Source organism: Eubalaena glacialis, chromosome 2 (genome assembly GCF_028564815.1).
Source record: "Eubalaena glacialis isolate mEubGla1 chromosome 2, mEubGla1.1.hap2.+ XY, whole genome shotgun sequence".
Classification (NCBI taxonomy): Eukaryota; Metazoa; Chordata; class Mammalia; order Artiodactyla; family Balaenidae; genus Eubalaena; species Eubalaena glacialis.
Window position 1 is genome coordinate 2939818 of NC_083717.1, and position 13367 is coordinate 2953184.

Below are 13367 nucleotides of genomic sequence, written 5' to 3' on the forward strand. Positions count from 1 at the left end.
GAAAAACTCAAGGCATGAAGGTGGTTTCTGTACATCGTCTGGGGAATCATTAAAACTAATTTTAAAAATAAGGAGACATGATCAATGGCTCCTGCTTGCTAATTTCCTATTTGACATCTTATCTAAGGATTTGCTCCTATAATTAGTCAGCCCCAAGGCAAATTGGGTTGTAAGCCTTTCTCCTCTTCTGACGTTTCAATACAGAAGTTTCATTTTTCTGCTCTATGATGTCCCAGCTACCTACCTCTTTGTGTCCAGCAAAGTAGCAAACTCTTGTGCCAGCAGCCGGGCTCCTAACCAGGTCCAGCTGCCCCGATGTTTAGTCAGCACTGTGCCCAGCATCGTGCACCGTGGCTCCTGCCTTTGTGGATTTATCATTTTTCTTCCCTATTATGAGACTGTTCCCAGGGAATGCTTTTTCACGGCTGGCAGTAGGCATGCAGAGCCCTAGAAACCCAACAAGCCTGTCTGAGCCATGATTGAAAAAGTGGTTCGTCTTACGGCCGCAGTGGGGAAGATGCAAGAGCTTAATTGGGTCCGACTTCAGGATTCAGATCATAGTTTTCCCTGGAGGTGTGCATGGCAGAAAGCAACATTACCAAATCCAGGACCTTTCTAAACGCTGAAATTAATCAAGTTCCAGGATCATTTGTAATGGGAAAACCTACGAGAGCGTTTGAACGTTTAATTACAATATTCTGTAATTGTTAAATCAGCAGTGACATTACAGAATGCTCTTGGTGACCAGATTACATGATGTATTTCTGTGTGAGAAGGCAACGATGCAAAATGATGTCATCGCAGGCACCTTTCCTGCTCCTTCATCTTCCCCCAAAGGGACCAATTCAAATAGATAATTTGACTTGATTGTTTTTAATTACATTGTAAACATTTCAGAAAAAATTGGAGGATGAAGGTGAACACGAGTCAGTTGGTAATAAAAATGCAGGCTCCAATTCTTCCTGGATGACAGATGAAATGAGTTTAATACATTCTTGCTCTGTGGAAAATACGGAACATTTAAAACTGCAAACAACTGAATTCAATTAGCAGACCTCGTTCAAAACAGCTTGGAGAACCGGAGGACCGGGAACTCCTATTATCCACTCATTGCAGACGTAGGAAAGCATCATAGTTCACGGCTGATGGGGATTGGTGGGGAAACAATGTAAAATTGGCCCCTGTGTTTTTCCATCCAGCCCGAACTGGCAAGTAGATCCACTCAGAGCTTCAGCTGCTCATGTTTCAACCCCTCACCTTTCATAAGCCCTTAATTCATCAGAAGGATAGAAAAGTGGACAAAATACTTTCAGTGTTGAAAGACGGACTGCTAACTGCATTGCTTTCAAATGCAAGTAAATCCCAATGGTGAAGTTCAATTCCGAATTTCCCTCCACTAATAAATCACAATCGGCCATTGTCGGTGGGCTGTTCCCTGCTCCCCACCTCAGAAGAAACCAGTCCTGGGCTTACTTTTTGAGTTGGCGATGCTCCCTGCTTTGGAGAAGGGAACACATGTTTTATAGAAGAGTGGGCCTTGGCCGGGGTGTTCAAGGGTTGTGTTTTTTGTTGCTTAGCCAGGCCATCACTTTTACAGCCCCGGAAACACACAAACAGCGTGGTTCACACATTTAATTGCTTCGACCTGTCTGCAGCGGGAACCCTGTTGGTCACCTGTGCTGTGGACTGTCCTTCCTCCGTTTAATTAGTTGCTAATCAAGTTCCATGAAAGAAACAGCACCTTGAACTTGAGAAGCACAGCTTACTTAGGAAACCAGAATCTTCCGTGGGTTTCCTCGACCTCCACAGCAGGATGATTCCAATGAAGACATTCATCAGAGTCTCCACATGCCTGCTTTTCATTTACCAGAAGTGGCCCTCCGATGCCCCTAGAGCCAGGGCAGGTGATCCAGTGAGAGGGCACTGCTCAAATGCCCATCCTGTTCTGGAAACCACCCATCCCCACTTCACTCTGGGAAGGTGCAGGTTGAATGCTTCCTTTGAAGTCTCATTCTTCAGCCTCCTCTCTCTTAATTAAACGTCCTGAAAACGTGCATTTTGCATATGTTCTGTGCCTGTGGTACCTTGTCTCTTGCACTTTGTATATATCACTTGATAGCATCGTGTTCACAAAACCCAGCGAACTGTGCTTCTTGGGCTATAGAGGTAGGTTTGACAGTTGAGGATTTTAGCCTTCCTTGGGGAGGTGAGAACTTGCGGACAAAGAATGTTGCCTGCCCTGCCGGTAAACAGTGAATGCTGCCCACCGTCAAGCCATCAGTTACTGCAGCTGCCCCCTGGTGGGGGGACTCAGGAGGGAGAAAGCCAGATGCTGGCCCTGGGAAGATGCTACGAAAGGAATCATTTCAATGAGCCCAGACTCTTGCCTCTTCCCATACACAGAAGAGCACTAAAATCACTAACCTCAGATGTCTGTTCTTGTGATTAACAGTCATCTTTTGATGTTGGACTGCATTTTTTTTTTTTTTCAGCAAAACCTCCTATATATCCTCCCTTACCTCTTTGGAACAGTCCCTCAGAGCGATCTCAGAGGCTGATCCCCAGGCTAGAGTCCTCAGTAAGACTCCTGAACTGGCAACTTTCAGGCTGTGCTTTTTTTTTTTCAGTCAACAAACTCACCCATGAAGAAGGGACTCCACTCCACGCCCATTTGCGTGAATCACAAGCCCAGGCAGTAGAAGCGGGCTTTGGAACGGGACGGGAGCAGCTGCTGCCAGTCTCTCGGGGTGTCCAGGTGCCCCCCCCCTGGACTGGGGAGGGGCTGGGGAGGCGGGGTGAGGGCGAGCCCGCGAGGGGGCTGACACCGCTGTTGGCGACCCCCCAGGCCGCAGTTGCGGGTGCAGAGGGCCCACCCAGAAGTGCTGAAGGTGGGAGCAGAGTTCTCAGGCCGCTGGGGGGCTGAGGCTGGGTTGGCTCCCAGCGCCTTCCCCTAGGCTTGACCCAAGGGCGGGCAGAAAGGGAGACTAAACAAAGAATAAGCGCTCACTGGGAGAAATCGAGGGCTGCCTCCCAGTTCGGGGCCCCGTAAAAAAAGCGTGTCCCCGTTTGAGGAGGAGGAGGAAGCCTCCCGCGGCTGGTGTGGAAGCTCGGCGGCCTCCGCGGGAACGGTCCCACCGTGAGTGACCACGTGCGAGTGGCCACGTGGACCACGGGCGCACAGATGGAGAGGCGAGGCCAGCAGAGCAGAGTCGGGGGGCGGGAGGAGGCAGCCCCTCCCTGCAGGGGAGAGAGCAGGGCTGGGGGCGGGAGAGGCTCAGCTCCAAGGCGGGGGTCTCAGAGCTGAGGGGGTCATTTCCACCCATGTTCCCTGGACGGGACATGTTCAGGATGGCTTGGCTGTAAAACCACGGTTATATGATAAATATTGGTTTAAAAGGGGGAAATAATACAGCCCATGGGGTACAGGGGGTGATTTTCTACATGCTTCAGATTCCACAGACTTTTCAGTGGTTGTTGATCTTATTTTTATGGTCTTCTAAAAGAATTATCCATTTAAGACATTTTCTCAAAGATGTTGTTGAATGTGACAAAATATTGGGATAAGCTTGCTGCTGGCTGTACAGGCACCCGCGTCAGGCTGCACTTAGTAGGAAACGGGTAGCTCTCAGCTAGATTGGCTGCAATTTGGACTGTAGGGCTGCCCGCTGTGAAAGGTTTATTTTTTATTTTTTTGGCCGTGCCACACGGCATGCGGGATCCTAGCTCCCCGACCAGGGATTGAACCCGCGCCCCCTGCAGTGGGAGCGCGGTGTCTTAACCACTGGACTGCCGGGGAAGGCCCAGGTGTTGGTTTAATGCCAACCTCACAGTGCAGCGGAGCCGATTCACTCTACCTGAGACTGATGTGGTCCGTGCAAATCACACCTCCAGCCACAAGGCGTAGAAAGAGAGCCATTAGCCTGTTTTCCTGAAATATGTCAAACACGCTCACTTCAGGAGAAGTAGCTCTTTCATCTTCCCCCTCCATCAGCTTCGCCACCAACTAAGACGCAGTGGTTTTTTCCCGCTAAGTTAAAAGACTGTTAATGCCTAAGTATGCTTAAGTCTGGCTGAAACTATTTTAAATTCCTTGTTATAGTAGAAGGCCTTTTGCTATTTCTGAATGGATTACTTGTGACACTGATGGCCCTGCAGCCCCAAACTCTCCGTTATCCTCAGCAGAGAGCAAACCTTGGGTCAAGACAGCATGATTTCCTGCTACTGTCTCAACTCTTGAGCAAATCGCTTAGTTTTGGAGCCCAGAGCTTTCCCTTCTGGGATTGTCAACCAGGAGGCCAATTGGTGTCCATTTTGGCAATGGATTTTGTGATGGGGAAATTTTCCCAGTTGTAAGTGGACTGAAATCCCCAGTGAATCCCACCGGACCCAGAAAAGCACGAGTCCTTTGTGAAACTGGCATAAGATTGCCCTCTTCAATAATAAGGGCCCTCAGAGTTAACAAATATTACTGAGGTTATTATTTTCCGTATGAGATGATGAAGACGTCTGAAATAGTGTTTTCAGGGCACTGATGAAAATCAAAGCAAAATGAAAACATCCGATCATTGCCAATTTCCTTCTCTCCTAGTGCCTTTTACTATCAATGAAAGAGTCAGAGCCTACCTATGCTCCCATCTATGTGCAAATGGAAAAGTACAGCTGGGCAACAGCATCTCCCGGGTAACCCCATGTGACCGGAAGTGCAGAGGATCTTCTCAGACCAGTGCTGCTCTGTGCTTGGCTGGCTTTCCAGCCAGGGGGCCCCAAGTGGGCTAGGGTGTGGGTCTCCACATGAGCTGGGCACTCACGCGTGTGTGTTGATTTGGAAATCTCCCTTGAGGACCCGTGAGTAGTTCCATAAACACTTGTTTGGGCAACTTGGGACAGATTTAAGCTGCTATGAAAAGGGGAACCAGACCGATTTTATTTAAGCCAACACATTAAAATTGAGAAAGAGGGCCCTCCGAGGAATACACACAGGAGAATGTGATTAACTAGGTGTTAACTTTGAGTGGTGTGGGCCAAGTGACAGCTGCGTGACAAGCAGACTTTGTTTTCACGGCGGCACCGGGTATTGGACATGGGAGGGGGTGGGAGTTTGTTTGCATCAGTGAGAGACTTGGTCTAATTTCAGCATCAGTCCCTGGAGATGATGGAAGGATACAGATCATTTTGAAGTCTAAGCGGCCCTTTCTTCGGCCACGTTCTACCCTTGTGACCCAGTTATACCGCAGGCCTGGCAAAACGGCAGAACATTTGACAGGACAGTGAGGCCAGGAGGACGAGAAGGAGGGGTCATACCCACATCCTCAGAAAACCTGGCCCGACGTGGGCTTCTTAGCACAGGCAAGGAGAGCGGGAGAGGGCGGAGGGGAGAGGAAGGCTGTTGGTTCCAGTAGGTTCCAATGCCGTCAGAATCTGCATCTTCTTCAGAGGACTAGATTTCTGCTGCACCATTTTATTTGAATTAGGATGAGAAATGAGAGACGATTTCAAACCCAGCCCAAACCCAGAGTCAGCAACTCTGGTCAAGTGAAACTTTGGAAGAGCTTTTCAGGGTGAGCCCGGGCCAGGTGGCAATGCCTCTGGGTTCCTAAGTGACGGCTTCACTCTTTTCCAAAGGGCACTCAGGAGCCCCCCAGGGCGTTACTGAGGCACCAAAAGGCCTTCTTAGCGGCCACAGGGCTTCAGAACTTCCCAGCATTAGTCATCCCTTTGGCTTGAGGCCACCCTTCAGACGGCCTATAAAATGCAAATCTGGGGAGAGATGCGGGTGCTCCATCAGGCCCCTGACAGCAGGGACTGGAGGGCCTGGGTGACAGACAGCCCAGGGAGGCCACAAAGGGGCAGGGAGGGTGGCAAGTCTGACGCCTGTAGCAGTCTAGTTCAGATTGGGGCCTCACTGGTGGGTCATGAGATCAATTTAGTGCGAGGGAGCCAGAATTAAAGGAAGAAATTAGAACATTCAAGATGCAAAGTGCATGATTATGTAGGCTGTATTATTTTTACGAAATCAAACTTTGGTACCTGTGGGCCGTGGTGCGGTACCATCAGGCAGCAGGTGCTCAAGCTCAAGGGGTCAGACGACTTTTCCTTCCTTCACAGCGTTGCCGAGGCCTTCCCGAACGATGGCAGCCCAGCTACTGCTTAATCCGGTGAAGACATTTTGCAACCCAAAAACAATAAATAAAATGCAGCCAAACATTCCAATAATGCAAAAGTAAGTGTCCCGCTTTGCCATCTCCTGGTACCCCTTTCCTGAAGCCCCCTTCCGGAAAATTCCTATGCCTATTACAAGCACACATCGACCCCTTCTCGCCCACCCTTACTTCCTCCTTTTTCACATGACAGCACACCATATGTGTTCTGCGTCTTGCTTCCTGCGCACAATACAGATTTCAGCACGTGAGGTGCAACTTCCATCTTTTCTCCTGCAGCACGGTATTCCATCCCCTGGAGCACCGAAGCTTCTTTAAACCGCCTCTGACGGACATTTAAATTTGTGTTCAGTATTATAAACAATGCTGCACTGAACATCCTCACGTGTGTGTCGACTGAAAAAAACCCACAACCTTGAAGTTGAGAATTACGTTTTATTTGGTGGACATACTAAGCACTTAGGCCCGGGAGAGAGGCTCTCAGATCGCTTGGATGGACTGTAAGGGAGAAGCCAGGATATATAGGAGTTTTTGCAAAAAAAAAAAAAAAAAAAAACCCAGATCATCGGAACGTCGAATGATGACTGTTAATTAAAGAAAACCAGACATCTCAAATTAATGAATTTAGCAATTTTCTGTGTATGGGAAGACGCAAGGGTCTGGGCTCACTGAAATGATTCCTTTGATATGCACCTTAGCTCTCTGGGGCCGGCATCCTAGGCTTCTCCATCCTGAATCCGCTCAGGGCACACAGTCTGTGGCAGCTGCAGTGGCTGACAGCTTGATGGCTGCAACATCCTTTGTTTACTGATACGGCAGGCGACGTTCTTTGTCCACATCTGTCTGTGAACTCGTGCAGTAATATCTATAGGCCAGATTCCTGGAAGTGGAGTTCCTGGGTCAAAAAGTCTGTGCATTTTAAAAAGATTTTGATAGAAATTGTCAAATCTGGTTTGTTCCATGGAGGTGGTACCAAACTATGAATGCCATTTTGCTGCCTGGACCCTAGATCCAGGCTCCCCACTACCCTATGGCACCCCACTGGGCCTTTCCTTTTATCATCAGAAAGTTCCTCATGCCATGTCTTGACATGGCACTGCTGCCCTCCTGCTCCCCCTACCCACCCTTTACTTCAAGAAAGAATCAACACCATTCAAAAGACTTAAGTCTTCTTGGATATTGCAACTTTCCTTAGTTGTAACCATTGTCAAAAAGGCTTGCTTCAATGAATGTCTTAGGAAAAATTTAACTGTGCTTTAATTTGGATGAGGCTGGGAAAAGGCAGTGTATTAGCTTCATAAGAGCACACACTTAGCGATGACTTCTGGAAATAGCCAGAGCTTTAGGGAGGGTCCTGCAGCTCATATGTTTGAACACCTGGATCTCCTCCATGGCCAAATTTTTGTGGCAAGTTCTGCATGACAACTCAGGCAATAATCAGATCAAGTTCATTGCTGTTTCTGCAAATGCCCTTAGAACACCTGGTGGGCGGTCTCTTTGCAACACCTGACTGGAGATTAAATTCCTACTTAATGACAGAAGGTAAAATCTTTCATTTTTTTGAGTAGCACTTAGTGGCTGATTTATCAAAACATGATCTATCATGATGCTAATTGCTTGAAATTTTGTTTTTGGAACGTACTGAAAGAGGCAAGTACTGCCATCCTAATACAGGTGAATTCTTTATGGCTAAGCTAACCAAGGCGTGGTGGGCAATTTTGAACATGTGAGCAAGTTTCACTGAAAAAAAAAAAAAATCCCAAACCTGTTTAGCTTCACATCAAAATCAGAACAAGTGTCACATTTGGTCTCCTTCAGTAGACCCCGGATTTTCTCCTAGGGTTTAAGGCAACACATTGAAACATTCTCACACTTCAGAGCATGGAAGATGTGATGTACTACTTAGCTAACATCCTAAACACAAGTTTAAAATATGCTTGCAAAACCATGGTTATAGTTTTATTATGGGGATAACCATGACCATGACCAAATATGAGATACAATAAACATTTCACCTCCAAAAGGAGCATTCCTGGAGAGGTGAATATGGTTCAAATATGTATGGGATTGCACCCCAAGTCCAGATAAGCTGCCGACTGCCTGATGTTAGGGAAGTCCATATAAAGTTGAAGCTAAAAATCTGTTAAATCCCAGTTAATCCTTACCAGGGCCCTTTTTCTTAGAGCTCAGCGCAAAGGGGAGATTCTACAAAATGTGTACCTAACAAAACACGTCAGCAGCTTGAATGGAGCAAACTGGTCCAGATCTGAGAATTCCAGTAAATAAATGAAGCTGAGCATTTATTGCCAACGATCATGTCACTGGGGCCACAGAAAACTGAAGCGGGGCAGCTGGGGGGCGGGAGGGAGCGTGGAGCCAGGGAAGACAGTGGAATGCACGCAGGTTGGATTATTTATGGCGTGCTGATGAACAGACAACTTTCCATATGAGAGGAATGGTCAAGCTCGAGCAGGAAGAGGTCCAGAGAAAGAGAGAGAAACAAAAGGGGTCATGAATAAAAGCGACAGCTAATGAAACAATACAAATCTAAAATGCTGTAACTTTCAGACGTAATTTAGGGCCAAAAGAAAAAGCAAAAAAAGAAAAAAACAAAAACCCCCTCATTTTTCTGGCTCTGGGACAACTTGCCAAGAAGCAAAAGACATGAAGTGAAATGGACGTGCTGCATTTAAGACCAAATTCGCCTCTGTGCCTTCCTAGCTCTAAGGTGGGGAGCTCCTGAAGCTGGATTTATTCATAGAAAGAGAAAGGGACAATTTTATTTGTTTTTTGCTCACGTATCTATTTTTTCAACAAATACTGTACACTGTTCCTTGTCAGGGGCTGGATCCTCTGGGGCTACGTGCTGAGCAGACACAGTCCCTGCCCTCAAGAGGCTTATGGTCCAGTGTGGGAAACAGACAAGCCCACTGTGAGGATTAGGACACTGGGGTGGGAGCTGTGACCAGGGCCAGCGGAGGCCGCGGAGGGCAGCCACGGGGAGGAATTCGTGGCCCAAAGTGGAACTTAGAACGGAAATCATCTAGTGAATTTTACCTCCTGTATTGATTAAATAGACACCAAACCTCCATGTGATCCCAATCCCAGTTTATTTAAAAATTAAAATACACTTTTTATGCAAAGATGCAAATGTCTGTGGTTCTCCGTAGAGGTTTTATCCTTGAATTCTGGACGTGAGGCCGACCTGAGCTGTTTTAAATTATCCTTCTACGGCATCACATACCTCCTTCTTGCAAGTCTGCCCAAAGGTATAATAAATAACTGCCACCAGTTACTCCGTGGCCTGAGGGTGCCCGACGCTCTATTTGTGTGGCATCGACTGTTCCCCACAGATGCCTTGTGGGGGGGGGGGGTCATCGCTCCCATCTTACCGGTGGGAGAATGGAGCCTTGAAAGGTAACTCACGGGCAGTAAGCCTCACAGCACCTCCTTGTACACGTCACTGCCTGTGGGTCATCTACGTAGGCTGGGACTGTGCCAGGACCACGTCTGCACCCACGGAAGGCTTGTCAATCAAGACCCCCCGGGGAATCAACTTGAGCTGGTCCCGAAGTTCTTTAGCTGAATGATCCCCTTTTATCCTACCTCCCCCGTCGGAGTCCCTCTTCGCAGCATTCCCTCTGAAGAAGCGCCGTCGTTAAGGACCAGAAACTCCCTGATCTAGGTGGCACTGGGCTGCTCCTGGCGAAACGCAGGGAGCGTCCTGAGGAGAAGGGGACCCAGGCAGAGAGCTTCGTGAAGAGCCAACTGTATCTCCCCAGCTTTGCTCTTGGCCCATCCTAACCCTCTATTTCTTTCCAGAGGCTGAGCCCTCGCTGTCTTGCTCTCACTGCAAGAATATGGGATTAAACACGGGCCACAGGGGAGAGTCCTCACAACCTTGGGGACTGCGGACTCTCCTTTACGTGCGGGGTGGATGCACTCTGCCCCCCGCACCTTTGTCTCCAACCAGACCCGCTCCTCTGCCCGAGGCCTTCTTGGCCAGTATTTCGGAAATACTGCTTAGCATCTGAAGACAGAGGGGTCTAAGAACCACTTTAGAGTTTAAGTCAAATTTCATGGTTTGAACTCAAGTAGTATTCGTGGTAGATCTCATTTGTTGGTGTCTTCGAGACCACTCTTCCAAAAACAAACTAGATGCTGCGCTGAATGGTAAAGCTGTCCCGTGACTAGCCGAGTTCTAAAAATATTCACACAGTGGAGGTCTCATAGTATCTCTCTGAGATTGGGTGCAGCGTGATCGATTGATGAACCACAGCAGAATCTTTCCGAGATTTCTATCCCTACCTTCTTACTCTCAAATTTATAAAACTATTTGCAAAAAAGCCAAGGGTTGAGTTTTCCCTTTTTTGCGCTATTTGAACCAAACTGTGCTTATGAACACTTGGTTTTAAAACGAGACATTCAAAAAGATGATTTAAGACCCGCTAGCTCATCAGTTAGAATTTAGGTCTTCCTCCGTTTAGGTAACTTCCTTTAGCACAGAATAATGTTATGACGGTGCCCGGGCCCAGCTTCAGGAACAGGGCTGGCCACGTGCGCGGCGCTTTCAACCGAAGCCCGGGATTCAAGTGTTCAGACTCCCCCATTCCGAGAAAATGATTTTGCAGCCAGGATGGCCAGAAACTTCAAATGGCAACATTTCTGATTTGAGGTAATTTCCCAAGAATTTAACAGGCAATCATTTACTCCTGACTTTCAAAGAGGACCCGGGCTTGAAAGGCACAGTTGCATCTAAAATTGATCAGCCAGTGACAGCCCTCTGAAGTTACTGGGGAAGAGGAAAGGCCGCTGAGACACCTGACATCTGGGCTGAACTACCCAGTTCACTCTCCAGGTTGTAAATTTTCTGGTTCAAAAGACTTTTTGAAAATAACTTTTTAACAAAAAAGTGGTTTTTCTATTAGCTGAAGTACTAAGAAATGGTTGATTACTTTGACAGGGAGCAGTACAGGTATAAGACTTAGCATCTAAGCTTCAACGGAACGTGCATTTAAGAAAATGAATTAAAAAAAAATCAAAGTCCTGAAAACACGGACTTTCAATTATGACAGATGAGAACCTTATTTAACACGCTACTCTACGGCATATTCAAATAAACTAGAGAATCGGATAAAGATCAACAATATGCCAGGGTTGAGACTGAAATGATTTTGTCACCTGGACATTTATCACATTTGTCAACCTACTTAAACAGAAAACATGTGAACAAAAGGACACATACACGCACACAGACAGGAAATAACTCAAACACACGTGTTTTTACTAAAAACTGTACTTGAAGAATAGCCTATAATACTCTACATTTCAATCTGCAAATTTATCTTTTTATTGAATCTGAAATAAAGTCTCAGATACTAACAGGACATAGAATTTTAAAATAAAACTGCATTACGTGAGAAAAATACGCATCAAGGGCACATGTACATATATATTTCATAAAAGAATAAAAGTATGTACAGAAATCACTTCTGCTCATTAATGCTGACCCTAACTTGCTTGATTTCTGTCGTGAAGCACCTCCACGGAACAGAGGAAGCGGAGAGAGCGCCTCCCCTTCCCCCTCGGCTCGGCTCGCCGTCTCATTTTCCGGTCTCTCTCACTTTCCGCTCTGGCCGGAACGCTGGGCGGCGCCCTGGCTGGAGAGCGAGCTCAGAAGCTTCCAGAGGGTCGGCGGGTCCTGGCACCTGTGCTGCTCTTCCCAGTGCAGGAGCAGTTCTTCCCTCCTCCCCAGCGTCTGTGCACAAAGGACGCAGTTAAAGCCAGGCCGGGGTGGGGAGAGGGCAGCGTCGGGGCCGGGGCCCTCGGGGCCCTGGGGGTGTCCTCCGGGCTCACTGGGTCCTGGCTGGGCGCCTTCATGTTTCGCAAGTATCTCCACATCATTCTGATGACGGAGGTAGAGCTGCTTTTTCAATCTGGGGACTGCACAGAGTTCCCCGTCCAAGGGACGGTGCTTAAGCTGCTTTCTTCTCTCAGGATGTTTCCAGAAAGGAGCAGCCTGTGGAACCAGTTCTCCCTGAGCTCCCCTGCTTCCCAAGGAGGGTGAGATCTCCTCTTGCAACTGGCCCTGGATCTCCTCTCCATGAACGTAAAGCAGGTGGAACTTGATTTCAGCAAAAGACTGGGCAGTGATCTGACAGCGGCCACATCTGATCTGGAATTTGACCTCATCAGCCTGGTTCAGAAGGAGGTCTTCTTCCAGGCTGGACTTGGTCTCCCTGGAAAGGGGGGAAAAAGTCTGTATCAGCTCTCATGGAAGAACACAACCGGAACTTCTCCTTACAGCTCCTGGCCTTCCGGGATCTAAGACACACGCACCGAGGGGGGGCCGAAGGAGGGGCAAGCAGAGAGTGCATGGGGGGCAGAGGCCGCGGTGAAGGCCAAGGTCAGTCCTGCCTGGGGCCTCACGCCTTCCACGCCAGCAGGGTCCACTTCGGAAAGAGGCTCCCCCGGGAGCCACCTGTTCTTTGGTTGCCATGGCAGCAGGTGTGCGCACCAGGAGAGCGGGAGGTCCCAAACGAAGCGCGGCAGGAGCCCGCTGGGTCCAGCTGAGGCGACTGTCCCCCCCGCCCCCCCCAGGGCCCTCCCTCTCCCTGAGCACCCAGTGCAGTCTGGACTTCTTCGCTAAAACTCAGCACGGACTCCGTTCAACAATTAAGAAGTGAGGTTTCTTTGGGGAGGCTGCTATGTACCTTTATCGGAAAAGGGCCAGAAATGCCTAAAGAGATGCAGAGAAACCCCAGAAAAGCCGGGAGGAAACAGGACAGGCGTAACTTAGTTTTAATGAATATGACAGACCAAGCTGAAATTGAACAGAAAGGATTTAGAACCATTAGGACAGCTGGGAATGGTGAGGGGATCTAAAGTGCTGGAAAATGTTTAACTTTCACGGCGCTGACGAGCATTCACTTCAGTGCAACCTCCCCCCCATCACCTAGAGCAAGGTGGACAGGCCGAGGGCACTTCCCTGGCTTACTCACAACTCTCAGGCCCGCCTGGCAGGCTTTCAAATGACTCAGCTGGTTCGTTTACGGTGCTGGGAAGCAGCGCTGCACAGACAAGGACACAGGAGACTGTTAACCCGGCCTGACGGGGAAACAGGGCAAGCGCTGAGCGTCAGGCCTGCACCTGGGGGCTGGTCCGTGCAGCTGAGCTGCGCTGAGTCCCTGCCGCCTGTCACGCCGCATT

At 48.5% G+C, this 13367-nt stretch overlaps 1 protein-coding gene across 26 annotated transcripts in view; it reads right to left on the reverse strand.

The window, feature by feature from the left end:
* Positions 1-13367, reverse strand: part of ZNF438 (zinc finger protein 438) — a 215847-nt gene that overhangs the window by 29297 nt on the left and 173183 nt on the right. For 15 of the 26 annotated variants that reach the window (XM_061177852.1, XM_061177817.1, XM_061177762.1 and 12 more), the window contains one exon: positions 11496-12397. The exons of 1 other annotated variant lie outside the window; for it this stretch is intronic. In XM_061177852.1, coding sequence (XP_061033835.1) covers positions 11779-12397 — 619 coding nt within the window. In that variant the 3' untranslated portion in view covers positions 11496-11778. Of the gene's footprint in view, positions 1-6027; positions 6144-6851; positions 7068-11495; positions 12398-13367 lie in introns of those variants that run through there. 10 more of the 26 variants (XR_009698873.1, XR_009698876.1, XR_009698877.1 and 7 more) reach the window with 1 other exon arrangement.